This window comes from Scomber scombrus, chromosome 15, assembly GCF_963691925.1.
Source record: "Scomber scombrus chromosome 15, fScoSco1.1, whole genome shotgun sequence".
NCBI classification, from domain to species: Eukaryota; Metazoa; Chordata; class Actinopteri; order Scombriformes; family Scombridae; genus Scomber; species Scomber scombrus.
The window spans coordinates 11,341,976-11,365,204 of NC_084984.1; the positions used below are offsets into that span (position 1 = coordinate 11,341,976).

At 38.1% G+C, this 23,229-nt stretch overlaps 1 protein-coding gene across 6 annotated transcripts; it reads left to right on the top strand.

Moving 5' to 3' along the window:
- Positions 1 to 43: 43 nt before the first annotated feature.
- mapk10 (mitogen-activated protein kinase 10) lies at positions 44 to 21,628 on the top strand. Of its 6 annotated transcripts, XM_062435250.1 has the most exons (13): positions 44 to 112; positions 1,681 to 1,850; positions 5,764 to 5,893; positions 6,364 to 6,422; positions 7,056 to 7,194; positions 8,405 to 8,570; positions 9,604 to 9,675; positions 12,609 to 12,791; positions 15,373 to 15,497; positions 16,346 to 16,372; positions 17,415 to 17,478; positions 18,169 to 18,246; positions 21,486 to 21,628. In XM_062435250.1, the coding sequence occupies exons 1-13, from the start codon at positions 47 to 49 to the stop codon at positions 21,626 to 21,628; spliced, it is 1,422 nt and encodes a 473-aa protein (XP_062291234.1). In that variant the 5' UTR covers positions 44 to 46. The 6 variants fall into 6 exon arrangements, with proteins under 6 accessions (XP_062291234.1, XP_062291229.1, XP_062291230.1 ...); XM_062435245.1 differs by lacking the exon at positions 16,346 to 16,372 and having other exon boundaries at positions 47 to 112; XM_062435246.1 differs by lacking the exons at positions 9,604 to 9,675; positions 16,346 to 16,372 and adding an exon at positions 11,325 to 11,396 and having other exon boundaries at positions 47 to 112.
- The last annotated feature ends 1,601 nt before the right edge of the window (positions 21,629 to 23,229 follow it).

The following is a 23,229-nucleotide window of genomic DNA, read 5'->3' on the forward strand; positions in this document are numbered from 1 at the left end:
CTCTCTCTGACGCCTGCTCTCTTCTGTTTATGTCTTGCAGGTATTTATGAGCAGACATTTCTTATATAACTGCAGCCAACCAATCCTGGATGTGAAGATAGCCTTTTGTCAGGTGTGTGTCCCTTACAGGTAAAAAAGGTACAGTATTCATTCTGTTCCACTTCCCCTTCATTGCCTTGTATGTTGTGTTATTGTTGTGTTTTTATGTGTGATAGCTCAAGAATAGCTCGAATTTACAAACATTTGCTCAAGAATAAAGACAGAAAAGATATTTGTAAACTTCCATTTGGTAATTAATTTTATGCAAAGCTAAAGTAATAATTTAGGTAAATTCTATTTGAGTTTAATATCTTGAGCATTTATCTGAAGCTGAGACTCAGCTAAAGACAAGTCAGTCAAGTCAATTTAATTTATATAGCACCAAATCACAAGTTATCTCAGGGAACTTTTCATGTAGAGCAGGCCTAGACTGAAGCTTGATCGCCTGTCTCCCCTTGAGTTGCAAAAGTATAAACGCAACACTCCTGTAGGGATGTAACTTATTAAACTGTACATTATATACCTCTAGTCTGCGTGTGTGTGTGTGTGTGGATTATATGTAGGTTGCTACAGGCGATTTCGTCTGTGGCTCAAATTATTCAGATGCTTTGGATGGGATGTCTGCATTACACATGCATGTGCGCGTGATCAGTGCCTCGAGCAGTAGCCACTATAGGGACTGCTGGCTGTAAAGTAAAGGGTACAGTCCAATGTAATGAAATAACTAGATCATAGGTCTGAATGACTTGTCGGCCATCTTAATTTTAAATGTATTACATCATCACATTCATTAATTTTTCATGGCGTTGGTGTGGAGTGTTTCAAACTCGTGCCCAGCAGTAATACACAGTGGTGCAGCTTTTTTTGGGTTTGTGAGCTGTGTTGTAATTACCCAGTCTGTGATTAAGTGATATTTTTGTTGTTGCACCATTTGTAGTACTGCTTTGCCTAAGTAATTATAGGCTGATTATTGTGTGCACAGTCACATTTTTTTTTAAATTATTGTTATTTATTCTTTAGTCTAATTAATAATGTAAAGACATTAGTAGCATGAATGTCATTACATGGCTAGTTGAGATAAATGCATGGAAACAGTTCAAGTGTGAATGTAACTGTACTGTTTGTCTTCTCATGTTTATAGTGCTTCTCCAGTTTTACTAATTATAGCACACACATTTTGTTGTAAAAACATACTTTTAAAGACTCATATCAAGTACTGATCTGGAGTTCAATGGATATTGTTGACTTGTTAATTGATTATTAAAAAGGGGACATACTTTTTGTGATTTGCAGTTATTTTTATACTGTTATAAGGTCAGATGTCTTTTTTGGTCGAAGTTCTAAAACCTGATGTGAACGTATGTAAAAATACTGCCTGCAAGTCAAAAGCCTATGTGTATACAAGCCTATGTACAGGAAATTAAATACGGACTTGTAAATGTACATATGTCCCCTTTAGCAATAAAAAATGTGTTGATAAAAACAATATAAATATTAAAAGTACATATCAAATGACATATTACTTAAAGTTGGAGAATTGATGCTTCTCTTCCAGATGTTTCATTACTTTCCAGGTAAGTAAACAAACAAATCACTGTCAGCATCACTTACAGAGCTTTTCTGTGTTTTTGCTTCATGCAGGGTTTTGGAAAACAAGTGGATGTGTCATATATTGCCAAACATTACAACATGAGTAAAAGCAAAGTGGACAACCAGTTCTACAGTGTGGAAGTGGGAGACTCCACCTTCACAGTTTTAAAACGCTACCAGAATTTAAAGCCCATTGGCTCTGGAGCTCAGGGAATTGTCTGGTAAGTATTCAATACTTTGTTTCTTTTATGTCCTCTTTTACATCACATCATGCTATTTGATGTTATTAGGTGTTTTTATATAATATTTAATGTGTGATACTATCATTTAGCAGGTTAATTGTTGCTCTAATTGCCTTGTAGTTTATTGCTATGGGAGATTGTTAAGGGAGGAGAATCTCTGCTTATTGTTTTTCACCGTTGGATTGAAGGGGTGAACAATTTACCATGATTTAAAAAATCTGTTAAATCAGTTTAGTCAGTTCTCCCGAAAACAGTAGGTTCCATTTTGCCTCGACCGATCATAACATTTGAAAGCACAGCATGCAGCCATGTGGCTAATCTTTGCAGAGGTGTTGTGATGAGCAGAGTGGAAAAGAATAGATTAACTCAACATTACTGTAAAGATTGAAAAAAGTGGCTGTAGAAACATGTAATTTCAGCATATTTTGGTCTGTTAATTGGACATACTGTACTTGGGGTTTTAATCTTATAATGGCAAACAGGTAGAGGTTCCTTTAGCATTTGAACTATTAATGTTTTATGATGTTGGTAAATGTTTATATCAGTACTGTTTGTAAATGCAACAGTAAAACAGACAAATATGGGGCTGCAATTAACGATTAATTGACGTGGTGTCTTACTTGGTGACTTTTTTTGTCCTTACCAACAGCCCATAACCCAAGGATATTTATTTTACTATAATACAAGACTAAAGGAACTAGAAATGTTCATATCTAGGCAGCTGGAACTACATAATTTTGTCTTTTTTTCTTTAAAATGAGTCAAATAGAAATTATATTTGCATTAAAGCAACTAATTATCACATTTCTTGAGCAATATTTATTATAAGTATAATCAGTTGAAAAGCACAAAAATTATTATAACTTATAAGTAGCAGTCTTCAATTATTATTATGAATATACCTGTGATCAACACTGTTAAAAAGCATGTAACCATGTTTTTTAGCTGCGCCACAATATAAGGAAGTGGTGATATATTAATTCTCCAAAACAAATTCAGAAAAAAGGCAACAATGCAGTGGAAATAAAATTTTCTCTCTGTGTCTAATTGTGGTGAATTCATTTTGCGATTGATGGAAGACTGACAGATGGACTCGAGGCAGAGCACCCAACTGAGAGGAGCATCTGCTTTCTCTTATGAACTAATGAAGTAGTCATGTATAATATTTGAATTTTGTAAATAATAAGCATTCAATGAGAGTGAACATTAAAGCCCTTATTTCTGCCATTTAAAATATAGTGAAGATATCCAAAGCAGTGTTTCTCAGTAGAAAACATTCAAAACATCTAACAAATAATTAGAATCACTATATTTAACAAAAGAAGCAGGCTCAGCATTTCTCAGGACTAGTCTTGGTATTTGAATTCACCAGGCTTGTAACCTTTGCAGAGCTGAGCTGATTATGTACTGTCTCTGCTGTTTAGAATATGGATGTGCGGGCCATAAGGGTCTAACAGGATGGGCACTTAAGAGAATCCTTAATCCGGATTGCAGAGAGAGCACGTATTCATTGTGATTCATCTCACGGCAGCCCTGTCAGAATGCAGAGGAACGACTGCCAAGGCTCCACTTAAAGAAATGCATCTTACTTTCTTCATCAGATGACCGAACCGATCTATAAGTTATATTCATGTTAATGCCGTGTCACTGTGGTGATATACCTGTCTCACAGAACCTCCAGGCAACGACACAAGTTGACGTATTTTTATCTCAGCGTGTCCAATATATTGTTGGAAGATTCAGTAGCTCTCAACACCCGAAAACCCCCTGCCCTCCACTTGCCCTCTTTCATTGTCCTTCCTTTGCTTCCCATGCCCTCCGCCTGTCTCTGCTTCCGCTCCAAAGCAATTTTGTGCATTTGCAAAGGAGCTTGGGCAGGCGGTAACTGCTAATGCTGGGATTGTGCCCATTTGAGGGATATTGGAGCGATGGATGGTGGGGAGACAGTGCAAATCTAATTTAACCTGCTCTGCTGGGTGCTGCTTGGCTCTGCCCACAGCTGTCATCTGGTGTCATATGGTGATGGTAATACCACAACCAAAGCACATAAAACCCCATAGATTGATATAATATCCTACTGATTATAGAGATCAAATGGGATACACTATGAACATATATTTCTCATTTACAATAGATGTTAACAATTACATCAACAACTTACCACACAATGATGTATTTATGCTGGAAAAAAATCATAAATACTTTACAGTTTGTCATAAAATCATGACAAGATAATTGGAGGGATTTGCTTAGAGTGCATTATCTTCAGCATAATCCTTATTTGGATGAAATGGTGACATTTACATAAACATCTGTCGGATTTTTGCACAAATAGACAGACAAAACAGCTGACTAAAGACAGAGAAAATTACAATATGCAGCAAGCAATCTAAAAGCTTATCTGTAAAAAGCAACAGTAAGCATTCTGTTTTCTTATGCAATCAGGAGACTGCTGCCCCCGTAAAGCCAGAGAACATGGTAATGAGGGAAAACTTGTATCACTGGCGCAACTAAGACTCACTCTGCTAGTGTTTGTCGCCCACAGACATCCCAATCTGTGCACATCTATGCCCTTATGACTCGTGCGCCTGGCCAGGATGAGCTTTCAGAAGCATCTTAGGAGGGATGAAGGCTTTAAGTAGTTGAGCTGGTCATGACATCATCTTTCACTCAGCTTGAAATGTGATGACTGGCTTAAATCCCTATTGGATCGATGTTTTTTTTATGAAGACTCCACTGTTTCCATGGTCACACATCATCTCTGGCCTGCAGTCTCCACAGAGACACGGCGAACCACAGTGAATTCCACCCAGCCGTCCTCAAACCGACACACAGCATCGTCTTGATTAGGTCTGCAGTAAGCCTGTGCACAGACGCCATGAAACTCAATTTGTAGCGTCTTTCAGGGAGAATATGTCTGAAAAGGCACACTCTAAAGATCTTGCCTAGCAGTGATATGCATGGCATTTTTTTATGGCTCCTTTTTTGTGTGTTGCTGTTCGCTGAAAATTAACACAGACAAAATCCCAGAGGTTCTCAGAGGTTGGGATTGTGCTGAGCCAGCAAGGAACTCATTTTACCATAATGACCTCCAAAATGGGTTGAACCACTTTGTGGAAAGAGAAGCCATCTACTTATAGCTTACAGTTCCCATTTCTGTTTCTTTGCATTGTACATTTTATATTTGTTTAACATAAATAATTTGAATTATGTTATAAGCAACTATAAACACATACATTGATATTTATAATAATAATTGGGTCTGGGTATGTTTAGGCTGTAGCGTCTGCATGGTTGTAAGCATTTTAGGGTGCTTGGTGTGATTATTCTCTTTTACCTTACTGAGAGTTTGATGAAAAGAGCGATATCACTCTCATATCTGTACGATAAACATGAAGCTGCTGGTTAGCTTAGCTTAGCACAAAGACTGGGAACAAGGGGAAACTGCTAGCCCTGCTCCATCCAACTGTAAAACATTGGAGTGATATCAACCTTCTCATCCAACAGTTGGCAAAAAAGTGATTAAACTTATTGCCCAAAATGTCTAACAGTTCATTGGATTATGTGATTCAAAAAATGCTTATGCCATTTACCTCTATACAGTCACTCTGAATATGAATTTTATGCTTTTCTGTTATCGACAAGGTCATACCACTGAAGACCTTTTTTTTTTTTTTTTTTTTTTTTTTACAGATAAATGATTTTTACAGAAAGAAATGTAGTTCCATGACTCTTTGTTTGAGATGTGAAAAATCAGCCTTTTGATTGTGTAACTAGTGACATTCGCCATTGATTGTCACAGTGTCATGCAATCACAGACAGTGATTCATCCAGCTATGAATACTAAAGGAAAACTCTGCTGCTGTTCTCTGTGGGTTTTTTTCTTCTGCAGTGCGGGCTACGATGCTGTCCTGGACAGAAATGTAGCCATTAAGAAGCTGAGCAGACCCTTCCAGAACCAGACTCATGCCAAGAGGGCATACCGGGAGTTGGTGCTCATGAAATGTGTCAATCACAAAAATGTAAGTGATTCAGCTCATTTGAGTTAGAAAGAAATGCAGGAAGGGAGGAAAATGTGACCATTGTAAGAATGAAGCGGACTTTCACACTGTTACCCCCATTAGTGTCTATTTTTGGTTACTGATAAATCCCTCTGCTACAAAACGGAGACGAACGAATGTGATGTTGTGACCGTGCTAAATTCCATGCCTCCAGAAAAGCACCCAACTGGCAGGAGAGTGAAACAGAGAGCACTTCAAGGCATGAATGTAATCTCCAGTGCTGCAGTTTATGCTCTCTTCTCTTTCTCTCCTCCACATTTATCCCCAATCTTTTGTTCCGTCTCACTTCTTTGGTTTACTTAGTCTCTCACTCAGCAGTGCCCTTCAACTGGGTCATTTACCAGTCCCCAGCTTCTTGCTGTAACTCAGATGTTTGTGTGTATATTTAACCAATGTATGTTAATCCTTTTCCACCGTCCTCTCTCTTTCAGATCATCAGTTTATTAAATGTCTTCACACCACAGAAATCATTAGAGGAATTCCAGGATGTGTGAGTATAGTGAATCCTTGTTTGCATAATTGCATTTCCATGAAAATGATTAATTTAGCTAATGCAACCGGCAAAGGAAGGCTACTTGTATGAATTAATATGTGACAGCGAAGAGAAAAGGTTTGATTTTATTATGTGCTCATTACTCCCTCGCACCTGCAGTTGTGAGAACAGAAAACGGCTGGAGTGTAGTCAGTGAAAGTGGGTGTAATCTGAAGCTGCTGCGGGTGTCTTGTTCTCATACTGAATGATGAATGCGGGTGTGTTCACTTTAAGAACAATCTCTAGGTAAACAGTGCTGCAGAGGGATTTGTGCGTCTTTGAGGCACTTTTCATTTCCTGAAGTCTTAGAGGGGCTGCAGAATGCTTGATATGTTTGGAGAGGTTTATGACTTTCACTGTGAGATATTGTTTGTTCAGCAGACAACTACGTACAATACACCAAACAATAAATAATCAAACAACCAATATATCCTTTTATTTTTTACTTTTTGTTTATAAATCCTAAGTTCTTTGTATGGCAATTAATTCCATGTTGTTTATTCTGCACTCTCACCAAACTACAGGGGAGAAAGCAATCAAAAGAAAGTTAGTTAAAAAAATAAATAAATCAATAAATACACCTTTTTCCAGGTACCTAGTGATGGAGCTGATGGATGCCAACTTGTGCCAGGTGATTCAGATGGAGCTTGACCATGAGAGAATGTCCTACCTGCTCTATCAGATGCTGTGTGGTATCAAACATCTGCACTCAGCAGGGATTATTCACAGGGTAAGAAAGCAAGACGCCTCCGTTTTCTTCTTTCACTACTGAATATTGGTATGTGTGTGTGTGTGTGTGTGTGTGTGTGTGTGTGTGTGTGTGTGTGTGTGTGTGTGTGTGTGTGTGTGTGTGTGTGTGTGTGTGTGTGTGTGTGTGTGTGTTTAAATATGAGTCGGGACACAAAGTAGTAGTGTAATATCAGGAGGTACCTTATGTAGCATAAACCTTGCCATCACCCTGGTCGCTATTTTGGCAATCAAAAGACACCCAGGCAGTACAGAGGAAACACTACATTGACCTCTGGCTTCACTGGCTGCCCAGTCCACTTTAACTGGCAGTGTTTGTGTGGTGGGAAGCCAGTGAGGAATTATGTATGGAAGTAGTGGGTTGGGAGCTAATGACTCACTGCAGGTGAATGAGAATTAGACATTACCACTACACGTTGAGAAGTGGCTCCTCCATACTGAGAGAAAACTTTGTAAAAACAACACAAACAAGAAATTAATTTAATTAAAAAAGAAAAAACACAAAACAAAACATACGTACTGTACATACATAAAAAGATGAATAAGATGGATGTTAAAAGAAAGATTACATCTTCTATCATTAAAAACAGCTGTGTACACTCAAAATATTAGTTTCAATGTTTTCAGTTTCTGATTAGGTAGATAGATAGATAGATAGATAGATAGATAGATAGATAGATAGATAGATAGATAGATAGATAGATAGATAGATAGATAGATAGATAGATAGATAGATAGATAGATAGATAGATAGATAGATAGATAGATTAAAAGGCAGAATTGCAGGTCTGCATAACAAGACACAATAGATAAATATTAGTTACAGTATGTGCAATATATACATCAAAAACTAAATGAAATGAAAGTTAAGTACTAAACAAAGTGAAAGTAAAATGAATACTAGCTCAAGTGTTCTGCCAATAGACATAAACTGGAAGACATTTTAATTTAACCCCCTATGGAAGCAAATCCTCTTGTTTTTCATACTGCCTCAGCCACATATACAGTATATCATGCTTCCCTTTAATTAAGCATATTGGTTTGGTCAACATGCACAATGTTAATGCACACATAAACCAGATTGAATGCAAGAAGTAAAGACTGTCCACTGCAAACTTGTCAATGGGAGAGAAGGTTTGTAAATTACCTAAATATACACAGTTCCTCATGTGAGTCTTTCCCCTCCTCTTTAGGACCTCAAACCAAGCAATATAGTGGTGAAGTCAGACTGCACTCTGAAGATCCTGGACTTCGGTCTGGCCAGGACTGCAGGGACCAGTTTCATGATGACCCCTTATGTGGTGACTAGATACTACAGAGCCCCAGAGGTTATCCTGGGCATGGGATACAAGGAGAATGGTGAGAACTGATGAAAACGGAGTGTGTATGAGCATGCAAGGATCAAATTATTCATCAGTCATCTTTAAAGGAAAAGAGTGGAGTCATTTATTATCCTTTATTAATGCACACAGCTGATGCATTTGCCATCAGCCCACAGAGACTGAACAATATAAAAATACCTCCAACAAACTCATTTAGTGATATACCATAATAGCAAATGCTGCAATATGTAGTTTTCCCAAAATTACATTCATATGGTGGCAATGATGAGGGGAAATGTAAATTAATATAGACAGGAAGCAACATCTACCTGTAGTCAATTCATAAAATATTTGATACAACTGCGTTACAAAGCTGTTTTAAGAAACAGTATGGCTCTCTTGGCTGTATTTATTGCATTTATAAGAACAGTGGGACCCAATGACTTACTTGCAGTAGACTATAACAGACAGCAGGAGCTTCTGCCTTTAGCACATAATGTGTCTGTATGTCTTTTTATGAGCATTCACTGTCAGGAAAACAAGATAAATTTACACTAATGTTATCCTTTTATTATCAGAAGTATTGTGGAATAAACTGTGAAACCTAAAAAACAATTCTGCTTGAGTCGCACTTTGCAAATGAGTTAAAGTGCACTGAAGTGTTGGAAGTATGAGTCACTGATCAAAAGCCCCCAGAACATCGCACATGTAATTGAATGCCAGCCTAAGTTATGACTCATTAGCCATATTCTCCCCATTAGCAGTGTGTATACTGATGGAAGCCTGTGGACTCCAAGGCTTTGAATTTCCTGCCACTAAGTTAGTCCACCTAATGCTCTGCTTCTCTCCTCTCTTGCCTTTCTTCTGCGTTCTCTCTCTAGCTGTATTTTATTTGAATTCAACCCCCATGTAACTTGCTCCTCACTAATTATTTCTCCCACACTGAATAACAGCTACCTTCTAATTACTGTTGCCTCTCACAGATGGCTTAATGTGTCTAACACTAACCTTTGCTTTGCTCTCTGTTCTTTTGCTCCCTGTTTGTGTCGCCATCACCTCTGTGCGTGCAGTGGATATATGGTCGGTGGGGTGCATTATGGGAGAAATGGTGCGCCACAAAATCCTTTTCCCTGGGCGGGACTGTATCCTTGTTAATACACTGCAACTTTATCTAATGGTACCACTATTTATTAAATCATTCTGTGCCATTTATGTTGAAGGTTTTGAGTAAAAATGGATTTATAGTGCCCTTTAAAGAACTCCTAGAGTCAAGTGCTTGGAGAGTTTGTAAACTGAAGTAGCTACAGGCATGTTGTCTGTTATTCTTTAAAAAGTGTAGATGTATAATTGGTACAGTATTTCATTGGGTTTTGTGGTAAAATTTTGCTTTGATTACATAATTTTACATTTCTTGCTTAATTTAATTTGAAGACTTTTCTGTACCTTGCCTGATGTTCTCTGGATGTTACTGAGGTGCAGATTCTAACCAAATCACACTCACATCTGGCTGGCTTTATAACACGTCAGTTTCAAATGATCTTCTTTTAACACTGTTAACACCTTGTAATAACATCATTAAATAAGCACCATCAAATCTTCTTCTCTCGTCAGTATGTCAGGCTTTTATTCACTCTCATATTGTGGCAATATGAAGTACCCTCTCTCTCCTGCTTTGAATATTTAAGTGTGTGCTATTTTGGAGTGTTAATGGAGTGCTACCTGGTGTGTTCCCCTGCAGTGAGGGGGCTGTAATCATGTCCTCAAGATGACTTCTTTCATTAGGATGGATTTGGATAAATAGTCCCCATGCTGAGCATGTGCACATGCATGCACATGTGAAGTACATCTTGCCATCTGAGAGTGCCCACATATGTGAGTCAGACGTAGTTATTAAGAATTCAGCGAATGAATAATGAATGATTAATGTATTCATGTTGAGGAGTTAATATTAGCAGTTTAGTTGAACTCGCTTGGCACTGTGAGGAAAGTTCAAAGGTTAAAGATGCAGTCTGTTAGCATGTTAGTGTCTGCTGCAACAATGGGGGGATATTAAAACTAGGATGATGCAAGGTGTAAATCATTGATATATGTTAAAGATATGATTTAAAGTTCACAGCTTAAAGGCAGACAAGCAGTAAGAAGCATTGCAGGTGCTTGAGGCTGCTGTTCGGGTCTCTACATCCCTGAACGTGGAGTCCCTGAAAGATTAATGTTTTGGAGAGCTACAACACCTCTGCAGTGAGCTCTGCAATATCTCTCCTATCCTTCTGTCTCTACGCTCACAATGACCTGAAGTTCTTATCATCTAATGCTCCATCCTTTCTTATACTGTAGATCAATGAAGTGCAATCACGCACACTTTTGTTAATCTACAGTTCATAGATCAGCTCAGGACTCGCACCCCTGCCGCTACTAATCTTACCTCACTTCATAGACTTTTTTGATCTGAAGTATTGACCTGGTTGAAGTTATCTGCACCTTCCTGAGTGTCTGTCAGATGATGATATAGAATTACATAGTCTGTCTACACAGGTCACCGCACAGTGGGTCTAACAGTGACTGTTTGATGCATTCTGCAGTGTGTTGAATATGTATGTATGGAGTGATGACGAATGAATGGAAGTACAAAGCTGTACTTTTGTTTGTGGCATATAAAAGAAACTAATAGACAATCAATCTAAAGTGCCTTAAATTACTTATTTAGGAAGAGGAAGTGATTTTTTTCTTTTCAAATTTTAGTAATGCGAGTGTGTGTGTGTGTGTTTGTGTGTGTGTGTGTGTGTGGCCCCAGTGGACATGTGGTCAGTCGGCTGCATCTTTGGAGAGGTGATAAGAGGGACGGTGTTGTTCCCTGGGACTGACCGTATCCTTCTGACCTCCTGCTCCCTGTTGTTTCACATGCAAATCTGAATATTGTTGAAATCCTACAGCATTTTCTCTTGAGAATGCAGAAAATGTGTATTCAGTTGCATGATGTCCTGTTTTTGAAGACATGAATAACTCCAAAAACAGTGGAACGTCATGGATTTTGGCACTGACACACCAAGCAAGACACCTCAAACTGTCTGAGTGAGTCTAGCAACTTGCTTAAGAGCCGTGGATAAAACCTTAGTATATGAAAAAGAAAAAAAAAAAGCCTCTCTGAGCAGTGAATGGATCGTGGCCAATGTGCAACGGAGACAAAGAGGAGGTGGAAGGAAGTGTGTGGCGTTCCAGCAGGATGAAGTAATGGGGATCTCTGGTGGCCCTGGCAGCTAACTGCCTCAACTGGCACTCTCTGTGAGGACATGGAGAGGGGAGGGGGGGTCATTCAACGTGTGTGGAGGGATAAGAGAGGAAATATTTGTTGTCAACAGGAAGTTGCACACGCACAACAACAACATTTACAGGATACATGTCTCTTGTTAATCAAAAACTCATGTTCTCATCAGGAGGTTCATCAGCTACCCGCTTTTATTCCCTAATTCCTGCTTTATAGGTACCCTCAGAATTGTAGGATGAATGTACAGAAGATGTTTTGAGTATTTATTTATTTATTTAAGATATCAAAGCACCTAATTACTGTAATGTCTTCCAGAACAAGTGATCTCTTGTTGGAAATTGATTCAAACTGGAGACAGATTTGGAGGAAGGTAAAAATAATACTATACTTAAATTGCAAACAATATAATAAGTAATGAAATATTGCTAGGATATTCTACACATTGAGGCCTTGTCAGAATTACCTTAGATAGATAGACTTTATTTAATTACACTCCAGGTCCATTTAAGAAGAGTCAAACAAACACACACCTTACTTGATTTAATGTAACAAAACATGACCTTTTTGTCACTGTATTTATTTTGGGGTTCAATGGGACACAACTGTAACTTGATGATTGTTTGTATTTGATTTGATACTTGTTTATTTTCCTTTGTTTTATTTGGTTTCATGTCCTTCAAAATCATTAGTCTAACCTTTTTAATGAGTAAATCAAAAGATAACCAATCTTTACTTGACACACATTTGGGACATAAAGTACTGGATGCTGCATATTCCATGTATGTTTCCCTTAATCCTGACCCACCACACCAGACATCGATCAATGGAACAAGGTGATTGAGCAGCTGGGCACACCTTTACCAGAGTTCATGAAGAAGCTTCAGCCCACAGTGAGAAATTATGTGGAGAACCGGCCAAAGTATGCAGGCCTCACCTTTCCCAAGCTCTTCCCTGACTGCCTTTTCCCTGCTGACTCTGAGCACAACAAACTCAAAGGTGAGGTAGTTTTACATAGCAAAGCTGTAAATGTTCTGTATTTTAGCTTGCAGTTGTGTCCTGCCCTGATAATAACTATCAAATGTTATGTCTTTATGCTATGTGTCCTTCATTTAAATGCTTATGTAGTCTTAAGGATACACTTACTCTGTATGTGGTTTTGTGGTCTAAAGCTCTGCAGTGTTTCCAGGAAGATCTCACAGGACAGTAATAATCCACACTATAAAGTTTCCTTTTGATGCCAACATCTTTCTTAACTACAGGAGCTCTGACACAAACAAAAAAATATTTTTTACAACTTGCACCACACATATCTGAGCACATAAACAACACTGGTTGCTGTGACGGTGCGATTAAATCCTTAATGTCTGTTGAAAATCACTGCAGAAATCTGATGTATGTCCGATAAAGGGACAGTAAAGCACTACTTAGCATATGCCGAGTAGTGTGGCAGTGTCTCAAGGGAAATTACCGGTAGTTCATTCTTACATGACAAGTGATGCGTAAAAAAGTGCTGAAAGTGAAGAATAAGACCCATTTATAAAGCAACATACTCCTACTTAAAGTAACCCTTTAAGAGCAACTCTTGAGTGATCTCATAATTAATCACATGTATATTCAGAGCAGGAAGAGCCAATCAAATGCAAGGATTTACCCTAATCAGCCATATTGCTAATTATTTAAAAATAATTCTTGCATTTTACTCAGTGATGTGTAATTGAAACAATAAATCACCCATCACAATTTATAGTATCTGTTCAAAAAGAAAAAAGTATGTTGAATTACTATGTTATTTTAATTTAGTAAAATCCATAATATCTGCAGTAGCAGTGAAAATGTGAAATTGACAACAATCTAATTTATAATATATCACAGGGACAAATTCAGATGGATTAAATTAATAACAGAAAAGCTAACTAGAGGAGGAGAGAAAACTAAATAAATCAGAGAGGGAGAATAATTTACTCCCATATTAACAATTCAAGTTGTATATAGGTTTTTTTGCACTTCTCACAAGTGCAAAAACAAATGTTAAAATAACATATGAACAGAAGACTAAATGTCATGTTCTCACTTTCACTGTTTCTCTACTACAGCCAACTACAGCCACACATATTTTGATAAATAACTTATATTCTTGAGTTTGCAAGTAGCAAACTCAAGAATATAACTCAATAATATTAGTATTTTTACTTTTATCTTTCACAAATGTCCAAAATTTCCCTTTAAGCTGTTATGAAATAAAAATGGGCACAGCGGTTGCAGCTAGAAAAATGTTTTTCTTCAATATATTGGTCATTAAAAAGAAAGAAACTGACACATATGATGTAATGGCACAATTTTTATTTCATACAGATAATAAAACGTTAGCTTTTGGGCTCCACATTAATCTGAAATATGAAATATGTTCACATAAATGTATTTGAAGCCCATTTTGTTAGTCTTGTTGAATTAAATCTACTCATTATGCAGAAGGTTAACCAAGACATCACTTCTTTTTTTCTCAAGTGCAACCTTTAAACCTCCTATGAGATTTTTTTTTTTTTTGTATTTTTGGGTCGCACTTCTCCTACATCAAAGCTCCTGTCCGGAAAATTTTCATGAATCAGTTTTGTATTCCGGCTGCTCCTAGCTTGAAGGGACAGTGTCAAAGGAAATGCACCCAGAGAGAGAGAAAAAAGAGAGTGTGAGAAGGTGTGTGGGAAATCAGGTTGAAGTGCTGCTGTTTTGCATGTTTTGTACTGTCACAGGTAGAAGTGAGTCAGACATAAGAGAGACATCCACTAGGAGACAGACACACTGTCGGACAGAAAGAAGGAAAGAGGAATAGATTGAATAGGAATAGATAGAATAATGAAAGGCGGAAGTACAGTGATGGTGGAGTCATTTTACAGATTTACCATCCTTCTGTTATTGACGTGTTGATGCTGAGGCTCATCTGTCTTTCTCTGTTGTCTTAGTGCTTTGCTGCTGTAGAGCTATTTATAGCGAAGGTCAGTGTGTGTAGGAGAGGGATGGCGTGTGGTTTAAGGGTTCTCAATTTCAAATCAGTCCAAGAGTGCCTGAGGGAAGAGAGACTGACCTGCTGATAATGCTGCTGATTCCACTTTAATATGCTGAAAAGCTGAATGTTTATAAGACTAATGGTGCATTCTGCATTGTGTTGACCTCATTAAACTACATCCAGAAAGACACAGAATGTAGGAGCATGTAGTTTTTTCAGATTTCAGGCATTATTTCAGACCAAGCGGATCAAGTCAGTCTGTAGCAAATAGTGCTAGTCAGAATATTTAACCAAAAGTATTATAGAATCAACATTTTAAAGTTTTCATATTAGTCAAAATAAAGTGAAAACACTCCTTTCTGAAGCTCTCACTCTGTAAAATCTGTTAATCCATGTGATTCTTATTTCCTTTGACAAACTGCAGTTGTTTATTATTCCCTCTAATCCTCACCATCTCTTTATCTCTCTTCTTTATTCGTTTCTACCTTATTGTGATTCAAATATATTTTCTTGTCTCACGATCTCAACCAGATGTTGCTGTATTTTCTTTCTTCTTTTTTCCCCTTCAAACCACAGCTAGCCAAGCCAGAGACCTGCTGTCTAAGATGCTGATCATTGACCCTTCTAAAAGGATATCGGTGGATGAGGCCTTACAGCACCCCTACATCAATGTGTGGTATGATCCAGCTGAGGTGGAGGCGGTAAGTAGGCCTTTGGCAGAGCCGTATATTGATTACCATCCCAAACTCAATCCCTTTTCTCTGTATTTGATTGCTCAGCATAGTTTCCTGTGTCTCACTTTGTATTTGCATTGTAAAAAATAATATTTATGACCCTCTTTGCAGTATTATGTGTTTGCTACTGTAATAATGAAAATAGCTGGTTTGGTGCATTTATGATTGTGTTTTATATTTTTGGTTCACATCTCATTTTCATTTTCCTCACTTATGGTTTTATACTTTGAATATTTATATTTGAACTGAAATATTTTTAGGTTTAGTAAAATAACACCCAGTTTTTGCTACTTCATAGATTAAGAAAATAGAATTTGCTGCTATAAAACAGTCCATTGTTGTTTTGTAATGTACTGTTAGAGTGGTGGTATTTCTGGTGTATTTGGTGAAGTCTAATTTCTTCATCAGTGCCTCATTAGTATGAGGTGACAGTGAGATCGGGGAAAAAGAAGCCATCTGCAGTTTGATAGACATGTACAGATACCACTTTACTTGCAGCAAAACACTAATGAGTGCATGAACAGCTGATGAATTTCAGTCTTACTGTTTGTTTCATGACATATCCTACTGGTTGACTGCAGCTTTTGCAGAGACTCCATATGACACACACCTCCATTGCAGTTATGAATCATTTTTAGACGGTTTTATGACTTGTGTACTTGTCTAAGTTGTCTAGTTGTTAATATTAGTGATGGTGTTTTCATGATGATGCTGTTGTTAGAGTTGATGTGGTATGTATAACGTGGCTGTGAATGGCATTTCAACACATTTTCTGCTGTTTTCCCTTTCTCTAATGTCATCTCATGCTGATGAAGGCCAGAGATCTCATCCAAATATCCATGGTAAATAACCACCGCCCTACATCGAAGAAAATTGCTCTATGGGACCTTTGTTTAAGGAGATGCTTGGACACATTTGGTTCACTACTGTTAACCATTAATCATATCAAAAAATATTCATTATGTGCATTTTTATATGGAACACAATACAATTTCTAAAGGGTATCCTACCAAAATGACATGATTGGAATGAAGCTACGTTTCTGTAGCTGCAGGTAAAATCTATCCAGACCTCTGCATGCAACCAGACAAGAGATAACTCCTATTTAATAAACCTTTTTTTTTTTTTTTGGAGGCAAATCTCTGACTTCCACCAAATTTGCTTGATCACCATGTATGTCCTGCTGTGGCTGCCGAATGCTGACCTGTAACTGTCCCTCCAAGGTCATAGCAGAGAGGTTTATGGGTGGTCCTGTCACCCGCACTGACAGAGAAGGAGCATTATGGCGTCAGAGTCTGGGGCAGGATCACTATGAATGAGTTATAAGAGGGCTTGACTGGATGCCAGACAGCATGTTTGTGTCCTGTTACTGTAGATGAAGTGACAATCCTGTAGGAGAAACGCACAGGCACCATCTCATATTACTCCCGATTGTCATTATCTGAAACATATGTGCATAAAGTGGAAAAAATATGTATTATGATCTTAAATGTGTAACTCAATCACCATAACATCATGTATGATTAAGTTTAAATGAAGTATTGATTGTTTAACTTCATCCACTTTATTTATTTGCTTTCTTTCCCACCATGTTCTTTGTGCACATACATGTTAAACTGTCAAATTATGTTTATCATCAGAGGTTTTGTCAGATATTTTTCCATCCCCATATTTTCATTATTTTGTGAAAAAATTCAAAAATATACGCATTATTATCTAAACTTGTCTGCCATAATTACTGTGAAAACTATTTTATTGTTCTCCAAGACCATAAAGGATGCTCTAACTTGATATCAGCCATATAAATTTAATATTTAATGAGTCTTGTCGACTGTCCTCTAAACTAAACTGATAATAAAACGCTCGTGCTCTCTCCCCCTTTAGCCTCCACCTCAGATCTACGACAAGCAGCTGGATGAAAGAGAACACTCAATTGATGAATGGAAAGGTGAGAATTAATCACCCAAATCAAAAATAGACATCTGATTTACTATTATTACTTATTGTGTTTATTCTTATTGTATTTCAAGAAAGTATGTGTTTATGTTTTTAAAATTGTATTGTACTATGTATTTACCCAAGCATATTTGACTCTGTTATTATATTTCTTTCGTTGAGAACACTGCCCTTAAAGGTGCAGTCTGTAAATTTAGTTGCATCTAGTGGAACGGACTTGGCAGAAATTGAATATAATATTCAAAAGTATGTTTTAATTTGTTTACAATCACCTGAAAATAAGAATTGCTGTCTTTTTGTTTCCTTAGAAAGAGCCCTATATATATAGGGAGCGGGACCGCCATGTTGCTACAGTAGCCCAGAACTGACAAACAAAACACTGGCTTTAGAGAGGGTCTTTTGTGTGTTTGTGAGTTTTGCAGCCACTGTAGGTTCTCCTACATGTTTATAAGTGGAGGGGGAGGGGATTTCAATTGGTTGCAATCTGCAACCTTGCCACTGGATGCCACTAAATCCTACACACTTGTCCTTTAAAGCCAAATATGGAATAGTCATCTCAATGTTAAAATGAGAATTAAAAGGTCAAGATGTCCAGGAAAAAAACAGGATCAATTACCATCTTGTATTCGTTGCCTTCTATTTATACTGTATATATTTTTATTGACATTTCTTTCCTTGACAGAACTAATCTACAAAGAGGTGATGAACTTTGAGGAGAGAACGAAGAATGGCGTTGTGAAGGGACAACCTTCACCTTCAGGTACTCTCAGTGCATAACCCTAATCGCTCTGTAAGTGAATTTACTATACCCTTACTGGAGTTCCCCTTGTAAATAGAGAAACCCATTGTGCTGTTGACCATGTGTTTGTCTCTTGCATCTTGTTGTTAAATGTTGTTTACTGTTGTGGTTTTTGTGTATTTGTTAAATGATGCTAAAGTACAGATAATATGTAAATACTGAAATGTCCTTTTCATAGACAATAATTAATATTTAAGAGGTGATGTGTGTGCTTTAATGTATGTGTATACGTAAAAACATATCATGACTTAAGATTTGGGTACTTTAGAATCAAATTACAGGAAATTTCAGTCTTCAGCTGCAGTTGACCTTTTTTCCCTCTTTTGTTCTCTGCCAAACCCTTTTTCAAGCACATTAGGTGATGTTCTCATAGTTTGCCACAGAGAGGCAGTATGGAGTCATGTCAGTGGTAGCACCTTGGTCAAGCCACCTAATAAATGTGAAAATAACTCAATGCCAGGTTAAAACAACCATTTGCTATTATCATCAAAACATAAAAAGATGACATGAATTTAAATCCTGAAGAGACAGCAGCATCTGCTGACCAGGAGAAGTAACTGCCACATGAATAAGTGAAGAAAAATGCATCCAAAACACAATGAAGTCTGAACATTGTCTTTCCCAATTCCTTCTGATGGACTCAGCAGTGTATACAGTAGAAAATCTTCTTCTTGTAGAGAGTTTATAAGCCTTCTGTCTCACTCAGCTGAAGCAAAAATGAGTATTAATTTCTCAGACCGCTTACAATAAGAAACAGCACATTATCAGTGTTGTCTTGCTTTTTGCAGAATTTCAAGCTAAACATTACAAAAGAAAAAAATTACTTCATACAATGAATTTTAACCAAAAATGCACCCTTTCATTCATCATCTCTTCTTTTTCACTCTGCCTTGATCACTCCGTCTCACAGATTCACGACCTCCATATTTCTTCTTGTCTCCATCCACCATTAATTAAGCAGATGGGCTGGCCTAGTGTCTGATGCTGAGTGTGGCAGACGCAGTGCAGTGCAGGAGCTGCAGACGGCACTGTTTTACTGCAGCAGGAAAAAACAGAAGAGCTTAAAGCACACGTGATGCCTCAGTTGTAAAAACAGACAGGCACAGGAGCTCTTTTGTTTGGAAATTTATAGGAGAACAATTTTAACACCCAATCATTGTTAGTAGTATTGCATTAAGGGGTTGTTGTTGTTGTTGTTGTTGTATAGAGATTATAAAGTGTCAGTGCTAATTGTTAATGGCATACTGTATATTTTAAGTATCTACAGTGTTATCAACACATTCATTCATTAATTCATTCATTCCTTTAGACCTCAAATGAGCCTTTCAGGGAAATATAAAAAACAGAATAATACATCACTGAGGCTATAAGGTGGCAGCACAAGATTCAGAAATGGACATGTAATCCTATATCATAGCTTTCATCAAAGTTTCTTCCAGAGTTACATTTCTCCTGTGTGGGAACTTTGAACAGATATTTCTGATATATTTACTGTAAAGTAAATGTACAAGTGCAGTGACTGCTGGAATCAATGCCAGCCATTAATCCTGCTTTGTTCTGTTTTTATTTTGGGTCAACTCAAGTGCCTCCCAGCCTCCATTAAGCAATTACCTCCCACAGAGAACAGACACAAACAGCAGATTTAAGATTTGCCTGCACTTTACTTGTCTTACATACACAACACTGGAGTACTTGTCACTGGTATGCTTGGAACTGAAGTGGTTGTTCTAGTAATTTCCTCATTTTGGCAAACCATTATAGTCTCATCCCTATTCCCCTTTTAATCAGGCTTGGCTAAAGAAGACTGCATATTTTTCTATTGATTTTCTCATAAAGTTATGATTATAGAAGGTACTCACTGAAGATTTCATGACAGTGCTGTCTGAACCCTGGGAGGCTGTGCAGGGTGGTGCCTTGACACCTTCAGATCCCTCCTTTTGAAAATTAAGATTAACATGCTTGTCTGCTAGTCCTCAGCTAATATACAAATCCATGCAACATTGGAGGGAAGTTTTATCCCCCAAGAGTCAAATAATGTTCAAAACCTCAATCATTTGTGGACAAAATCCAATCCTCCACTAATACCATCTGTCTGACCTTTGCTAAGAGAATGGCTCTCTATCTCCTTGAATGCTTGACTGTATCTGCCTCCTAACTAGTTGGCTTGCAGTTGCTCCTCAACCTTCTTAAAAATGTCTTTACTGAGAACAGTTTGGGCAAAATCCTACTTTATGTTCTTCCTCCAGGATTTTCCTTCTGCAACTTCTGTAGCTGCAGCTTTCGTGCCTTACTGATACCTAGTACCTGAGACAAGATTTTTGACTCCATGTCCTCAGCTTTCACCCTGAAAAAGAGACTGTTTCTCACTGAGGTTTGTTGTATTCCGCTTTTTCTACAGTTAAGGGAATAGAACCCGAAAAGTGGGCTACGATGAGTATAAATGATGAAAAACTAGAAGAGCAACTGTGCTGTAGCTGCGTGCTCTGTATTTGTTCAGATGACACAAGGGGATGGGATTAATGGAGGGAGACAGTTAAGATTAAGTTTGCCTTTGTTCATCCTAGTGATCAAATGGAGGATCATGTCTTCACCATGGCACGTTAGGTCTAGAAAGAGTCACCAAGTTTAGCAAATATATTTGAAAATCAACAATCATTCAACAGTTTCAAGCATATTTTATGACGTGTTCATTTTATTACTAATGACAAAACAGGAGTGGACTGAATAACCTTAATCTACCTTTGACATTAAAACAAGACCAATATAACACAACAGATTATTTGAAAGAGAGCGAATGGCTGAGCAAAAACATGACAAACTATTTCATTCAAGAATGTGTGCTACTACACTCAGCAGACCCTTTTCTGATATATGATATAAATCATGAATACATACAGAAACTTTTTGATATCATGGTCATGGCATCCAAACAAGAGATTTCTGAAACTCTGCAGCCATTGATGATATTTCCTGTGGAACCTATAGGACCCAAATCTTGTCATTATCCTGTCATTATAGACACACTGTGATTGTGATGCCCCACAGGTGTTGTTGATGTTGTTGACTATATTCGATGTTACTCTGACTCTACCCTCTGTGTGCACTTGCAAAATATTTCTTCTGCTTGTATTTGTGCTAATAACTTGGACAGGACTCCTTTACGTTGTAACCCCCTGCTGCTGTTGATTCCCTTAGCACAGGTGCAGCCGTGAACAGCAGCGAGAGCCTCCCTCCCTCCTCCTCCATCAACGACATCTCCTCCATGTCCACCGACCAGACCCTGGCCTCAGACACTGACAGCAGCCTGGAGACCTCTGCAGGAGCCCTGGGGTGTTGCAGGTGACTAGCCGCCTGCCTGCGCAACCCCATGTTCTTCCAAAGGTGAAGAACACCAACCGAAACGACCACCTGAAAATACAAAACAGAAAAAACCACACCAAAAAAAAAAAAAAAAAAGAGAGAGAGAGAGAGAGAAAAGTTCAAAATGAATATATTAAGAACAAAAACATGAGTTATGGAGACATAGAATCTGAAACGATGAAATCTCAAGCCTGTGCATCGTCATTCAAAAACAGCAGTGGTATTTAAACTGAAATAAATGAGCTGAGATATATGTTAATGATCCTCTAGTTGCTTTGCTTATATTACCCCACATATCTTGTATATGGCATCATAACAAAAACGACCAAGTGCTTAGACTTGCATCTCCTGTAAAGTGCATATTGACTGGCTGCAGGTCTCCCAAACCCTTACAAAAGCATTAATGCTCCAGTCATTGTGGCAAGGTGGGCTGCCATTTTGCTCATCACTACTGTACAATACAAACGTCACTCTCTCTTTCCCCCCCTTTCTCTATTCAACCCTTATATAATGACACTGCTGTATTTTAACCTCTAGGCTTTGTCTTAGACACCCCCACCCCCCACCCAACACAACTCCCAATGTAAGGTTGCCTGATTTGTGTGTTTTTATGTGGTTATTCTGCAGGGATGTGTAGTCACTCTTATCCAGAGCGACGCTCCCTGTTCTACTTGTAAATAATGTAATTCTGTACAGCTGAAGGGCATACGGAGTGGGACTGACGGCCAGTACACTGGAGGTTTTTTTCTGACAAAGCGCACCTTGCCACATCCCCGCTTTCCACCTCAGTTGCCCCCGCCTATCGCTGTAGTCCTGCATGATTAGATTTAAAACAATGCTAATCTCACTGTATGCTAAAATGAGTCTGTATAGAGACTTTTGTTTATATACAATGTAAACTAACACAACTCCAGACATGGTGGGGAGGGGGATCTGGTCAAATGATAGGACATGTGAGCGTGTATGTGTGTGTGTGTGTGTGTGTGTGTGTGTGTGTGTGTGTGTGTGTGTGTGTGTGTGTGTGTGTGTGTGTGTGTGTGTGTGTGTGTGTTTGTGAACCACAGGCCAGCCAATGAGACATTTAGTCGATTAAATGTCAGGGCTGAATTTGGGACTTAAAGGGTCAGTGCACTAAATGATTTTGATTGTGTTCAGACTTCATAAGATTACCTTTAAGGGATTTTAGAAGTCTGATTTGTGTGTAATGTCCCTTTTATTTCCCCCTGGCAGTGTATGATTGGCCCCTCTGACACCCCACGGGCTGGCTCACAGCCCTGCATGTCATTGTGTACCATTAACCCCTCATAGACACAGGAGCTTGGTCTATTTCAACACAAGGAGACTATTCTTATTTATTTAACTGTTGGAAACAGAAGGTTTTTAGAAGAAGATGCAAGTGATACAGTAGGTAGGCTAAAGGTGGGCAGTGAGTGTTAACCTCGTAGCAATGTATTGTTTCATTCTAAAGTCATGTATATTGTTTCACTACACATCACACAGAAGCTCATGTCATGTTTTCTTGTTGATGTAAAGGAAACTGGATGTAGAGACTACCTATCAGTTACATTATTTCTTCACTGGAAG